Consider the following 5,541-nt stretch of genomic DNA (forward strand, 5'->3'; position numbering starts at 1 on the left):
CCCTCAACGCACCTTCATGCCCACCAGGTTGTTGTGGAAGTCCACCCTGGCTCGCAGGTCCTTGTTGGGCTTCCTCCCCAGGAACTCCTTGACGAACTTGTTGCTATATTTGAGGTTGTCCCCACAGCCTCCCCACTGCCAGGCCTCCCTGTTCTCCAGGTCGGGGGCCTCGTCGCAGGTGCAGCGCTCCATGCGCCCCGCGCTGCACGCCTTGGCCATGGCGTGGGTCAGCCCCGCTGAGGAGATGGCGTACAGGAAGGCTGTCTCCTTAAAACCTGCAGGGACAGGAGGGAGAGGCTCTAATTGCAGCTTGAAGAAAGGAAAAAACCCAGGAAATGGAGGCAAAACCCGTTGTGGGAAGAGCGAGTTGTGTCACAGAACAGTAGAGTGGAAGGGACCACATTGGGGCATCCGGTGCCACCTCCCTGCTCCAGCAGGGCCATCCCAGATCACAGGGCACAGGATTACATCCTGACAGCTCTGGAATATCCCCAGTGAGGGAGACTCCACAGCCTCTCCGGACAATCTGTTCCAGTGCTCAGTCACTGCACAGGAAAGAAGCTCTTCCTCAAGTTCAGGTGGAATTTCCTGGGCATCAATTCCTGCCCGTTCCTCTTGTCCTGTTGCTGGGCACCACGGGGAAAAGCCTGGTCCGTGCTCCTGACACCCTCAAAGCACAGCAAACTCTGTGTGCATCACTGATGGCGAAGAGGACACGGGGAGGGCAAGGAATGATGGACAGAGGTGGCACAAGCCAGGAATCATGAATGCCCATGGAATCTGGCCAGCTCGGGGGCTGTCACTCTTTGTCACTCACGGACAGTCTCTGCCTGAAAATGGAAAGAGCTGAGCAAGAGTTGGCCCATCCCCAGAAGCGTCCAAGGCCAGGCTGGATGGGACTTGGAGCCTGGGACAGTGGAAGGTGTCCCTGCCCATGGCAAGGGGTGGCACTGGATGAGCTTTAAGGTTCCCTCAAAGCCAAAGCATTGTTTGACTCCATGAAGAGCTGGACGGGACATGGAGGTCCCAGTGCTGCTACCAAGGGGATGCCAAACAGCAGGAACCCAGCACAGACTTCCAGTCCTCCTCATTCTTCCCTCTCCTCCTGAAACAAGTCACTAGGTCCTACTCCAGACCAGCAGAATTGTTGACAGAAGGCACCTGAGGGCTGGGAAGCAGGAGATGTGTCACCCGACACAGCACCTCACTCCAAAAAAACAGTTTGCACTTCAAACCTTCTATGCACAGCCCTTCTTTACACCTCCACGCTCACCTGCAGGGATGTGACAGCATCCACTCCCCCGCCAGGCAAACTGACACCCAGAGGGAGCCACGGTTCCAATCCAAATTACAAAAGCCAGAAATAAAAAGCAAACATGGCAGTATTTATAGCTGCCCATTCTCCAGCTATGGAAGCCATAAACGACTGCATATTTGAGATGCAATTCCAGAACGGCTTTGGATGGGACTCAAGAAATCCCCCACTCAAAAATAACACAAGTGGATGGTGACAGTAGGGGATATATCTGTGAGCTGGTGTGTCAACCAAGGACATGCAGAGACACTGCCAGGTCATTTTTGGAACTGTTCCTTGGGAGGTTCATGATAGACCAAGCAAACTCATGTGGCCATTCCCAGAGTCTGCCTTCCCAAAACACTCCCAGGAGCAGGAAAGGCTGGTGAAAATCCAGCCCAGGAGACTGAGCTTTGGTCCTCCCAAGGGTTCTGAGGTTCTAATTCCTCCCAGCTTGTGGTAGGAATTATCCAATCATTCTACTGCTCACCTGGAAAAGGAGAACAGGAATCTTTTCCTCACTAGAAACAACGTTAAAATACAAAAAGGTTCAACTCCACACTCACTGAGGACACTGCAGAAGGTGGTGAGAGTTAAAATAACAAATTTTGTCTTCTCCCTGAAGTCAGACTACATCCTCTGACACCCCAGAAACATCTTCAACATTGCAAACACTTCACTGGAAGTGGTGAGAGAAGTCTTCACTTAATTCACCCACCAAAAACTCATGGGTATCCAGCTGACTCCACTGGGTAGAAAATGCCTTCTAAGCATCTCTCATCCTTTGCAAACTGTTTTTTCCAGGTTATACCTTAGGTCAGAGTGCCCACATGCCTGTCAGAGGGATGCCACTACCAAACACAGATATTCCCAAGCCTCTGTGCTCCTGGATCGGAGGATTCATGCCACAGCTACACAGAATGAAGAGGTGCCAGAGTCCTCAGTGGGGTGGGCTGTGCAAACCCTGCCCTGAAGGTCTGAGACACTGCAACCATGGCATGGCTTGGCTTGGAAGGGACCTTGAGATCCATCTTGTTCCACCCCCTGCCATGGGCAGGGACCCTTTCCACTATCCCAAGTTGCTCCAAGCCCCATCCAAGCTGGCCTTACACACTTAACTCACAGCCACCAGCCTTAACTGATTAATTAGGCAGCCCAGATCTCCACCCTGCTTGAAGCCCTCCTGATTTCAAGCTCTGAATTTGGAGTGGTTGTGGAATCCCAGCAGAAAGTCAGCGCCGTGTGGCCACAACGCATTCCAGGCCTGACGGAAAGCCAGGAGGAGCAGCTCATCTGCCAGCTTCTCCCTTTCCATCAGCTCTGTCTCTGCTCCTCCCGCTCTCCATCACTGAAAGCTTCCCAAATTCCCTGTGCCCATCAGCACAGGGATCATCTCACCCCCAGGCAGCTCCCAACCGGCTCCATGTGACATTTGGCTCTGGCCAGGTTTTAAAGCCATCTCCACCACGCACTATTTGATTGCACCAAGATATTTTGTAACAAGATAATGAGCTTTAAATCAATGCAGGCATTCTAAGCCCCAGTGCATTGACAGTCTGCCGGGCCTGGCTATCCAGTTTCAGCCATTTCCAAAATTGTGCACGGGTATCCAAAGAGGATAACGAGTCCCTCAAACAATCCCCTGTTATTTTAAGAAACGAGGCTGCATCAGCCCAAGTTGCAAACCAGCAGCCAGGGCTGGTCTGGTGACCGAAGTGTAAAAGCAGAGGGAGAAACTTCTAAGTTAAAAAAAAGTGGTTTGGGTTTTTTTTTCCCCCCGCCTTTTTCCTTTCTCCCTGCAGTGGTCCTGGAGGGGAGGAAACAAGCCCTCAACGATGAATTTGGGAAGCCGTGTCCTAGTGGGGTGATACATGGGAGCCTTTGCCCTGAGGTGTCACTTGCAGCAGTGCTGAACCAGGAACCAGCAGCTCCTGGAGAGGAGGAGGAAGATTTACAGGGCACTGTGTTACAGCACGGCAACAGTACCTGAAGGATTTATGGCACCAGGGGAGGGCAGAGATGCTGCAGGGATATAAAACACGGGGGAATGAGACAGCAGCAGAGCCCTGCAGCCCTCAGAGCTCTCATTTATTACACAGGCCCCTGACAAGGGCTGGGATGGGGGGGATCTCCGTGGGGTTTTAACTCCAGCTTGCTCCGAAGTGCCCCTCGGCCGGGGCTGCCCAGGGGACAGGCACGTCTGAAGGAACGAGCTGTGGCCTCCAGGTGTCAGCATGAGAAAGTGCTTGGCTTCCCCAAGGCACCACTAATCCAGGGACTCCTCTGGCATGCAGGGATATTTTTAAATGTCTTGCAGCTCTGGCTGGACCTCTTGGGTTTCATAAGGACTTTCCTTGTTTCCACCAGTCAGTGACAGTGCATTAGTTAAGCCCTGGTGCTTCTGAATTACTCCTCCTCACTTATTAGCCCTGCAAACCTCTGCTCTTATCTTTAAAGACTTCACACCCTGGCTTTTCCAGGTCCAGGCCCATTGCTGAGTGTGGGACTTCCTGGAAGTCACTAAAGCCCTGGAGACTCTCGCATGCTGTCTGTAAAATGCTGCTGCAGCCTGGAAATAAGAACTGGATTTCAGAGGGAGGGTGGAGGAAACTGGACTAGACATGGTAGCACAAAGAAAGGAAAAAATACCACCTGAACCCCCAATACTCCTCATTTCTGGCCATCTCCACCTGCACTGCTGGGAAAAGGTGTGGGAATCACCCACTGCTCACATCCAGGGCAGTAACAGGACACAAACATTTGCAGGTTTTGCCTGGTACTATGACAGGGCTCCCCTTGCCCTCTCTAACAGGACAGCACAGAACAGTCTGGTTTGTCTTGTTTCCCTTAAAATGGCCTTTTCTCAACTTCTTTCCTGAAAGACCGGCATAATAAATAGGGACAATAAATAGGAAATAAATAAATAAAACAATAAAGAAAGAGGGGACTGCTTTGAGAGCTTCCAAACCCTCTCCTCCAGCAGCAGCTCAACTTCCAGCAGAAATGGGGAGAAAATGTAGCTCCTGGCTGCAGAGACCTGCACAAACACCTCCAGCCTCCAAGGAGAGCAGCCAGGGCCAGCAGTGGGAAGCAGGCAGGGCAAGCCCATAAATTACCCCCATTAGCACATTCTTTGCCTGCTGCGCCCTTCCAGGGATGAGCTCCAGCCTCGCACAGAGCTCTTTGTGGACCTCGGGGGAAGCACCACCAGCAGAGGACACCCCAGATGGACCACCAGGGAAGGAGATGAGCGCAGGGGGTGCAGAGACCCCCCGAGACCCCCAGACTCACCTCTCTTGAGGAGGCTGGCCCGGTAGCGGCCCTCGAGGGTGCAGTTCCAGCGCTCGAAGCGGAACTGGTACTGGCACTCCAGGGCGCTCATGCTGATGGCCTCCATCAGGGTCTCGGCCACGCCGGGGTCGCGCCGGCACATCCGGCGCTGCTTCTTCTCCAGCTTCAGGCGGTCACACACCTTGTAGTGGGCCTTGACGGCCGCCTCCTCCATTTCTGAGGTCAGAGGGAGGATGGTCAGGGGTTCGTTCCCCGTCAGCCTGCCGAGAAACAGAGGGGCACTGCGGTGAGCGAAGGGAAAACAAAAATTTCTAGCAAGAAATTCTCCCCCGTGAGGATGTTGAGGCCCTGGCACAGGTTGCTCGGAGTGGCTGTGGTTGCACCATCCCTGGAAGTGTCCAAGGGCAGGCTGGACACTGATCTAGCGAGTGGCATCCCCACCCAGGGCAGGGGCTTGGATCTAGACGGTCTTTAAGGTCCTTCCAACCCAAACCATTCTGGGATTCTAGGAAATCCAGCCCATGGTAGAAATAGGGTCAATGATGGGATCAGGATGCCCTGGTTGAGCACTGTGGACTTCATGTCTGGGCCAGCAGTGATTTTACAGTGAGGCTCCTCACAGTGCGTGTGCAAGGTGGCAGCAGGGAAAAGGTAAGAGGAAATACTTGGATTTATGCTCCCTACCAGCTCGCACAGAGCTTGTTTGGACATAAACCCCTGGCCACCTCCACCATAGGACTGTGTTTAAAACTGAAAGTGGAAAGAAATCATTTCAGGTGCCTCACTGCATGAACTCGGGGAACGGGCAAAAATACACGAGCACCACTGTCACTGTCCTAGGCATAAACATAAAAAAGCATTTTAGCACACCAAGCAGAGCCAGAACTCAGCTTGGGAAGGGACAGAGGATGATTTGTCCCATCAAAGCTCAAGAGACGCCCTGAGAAAGCACAGAA

General features: G+C 53.0%; 1 protein-coding gene across 1 annotated transcript in view; it reads right to left on the reverse strand.

The window, feature by feature from the left end:
- WNT9A (Wnt family member 9A) overlaps nt 1-5,296 on the reverse strand; it is a 19,792-nt gene extending 14,496 nt beyond the window's left edge. The window contains exons 1-3 of the mRNA XM_008643096.2: nt 5,270-5,296; nt 4,586-4,973; nt 13-275 (exon numbers count right to left, since the gene is read on the reverse strand). Of these exons, the coding sequence (XP_008641318.2) occupies nt 13-275; nt 4,586-4,973; nt 5,270-5,296 (678 nt within the window). The remainder of the gene's footprint in view (nt 1-12; nt 276-4,585; nt 4,974-5,269) is intronic.
- Nucleotides 5,297-5,541: the final 245 nt, after the last annotated feature.

This window comes from Corvus brachyrhynchos, unplaced genomic scaffold (genome assembly GCF_000691975.1).
Source record: "Corvus brachyrhynchos isolate BGI_N302 unplaced genomic scaffold, ASM69197v1 scaffold18, whole genome shotgun sequence".
NCBI lineage: Eukaryota > Metazoa > Chordata > Aves > Passeriformes > Corvidae > Corvus > Corvus brachyrhynchos.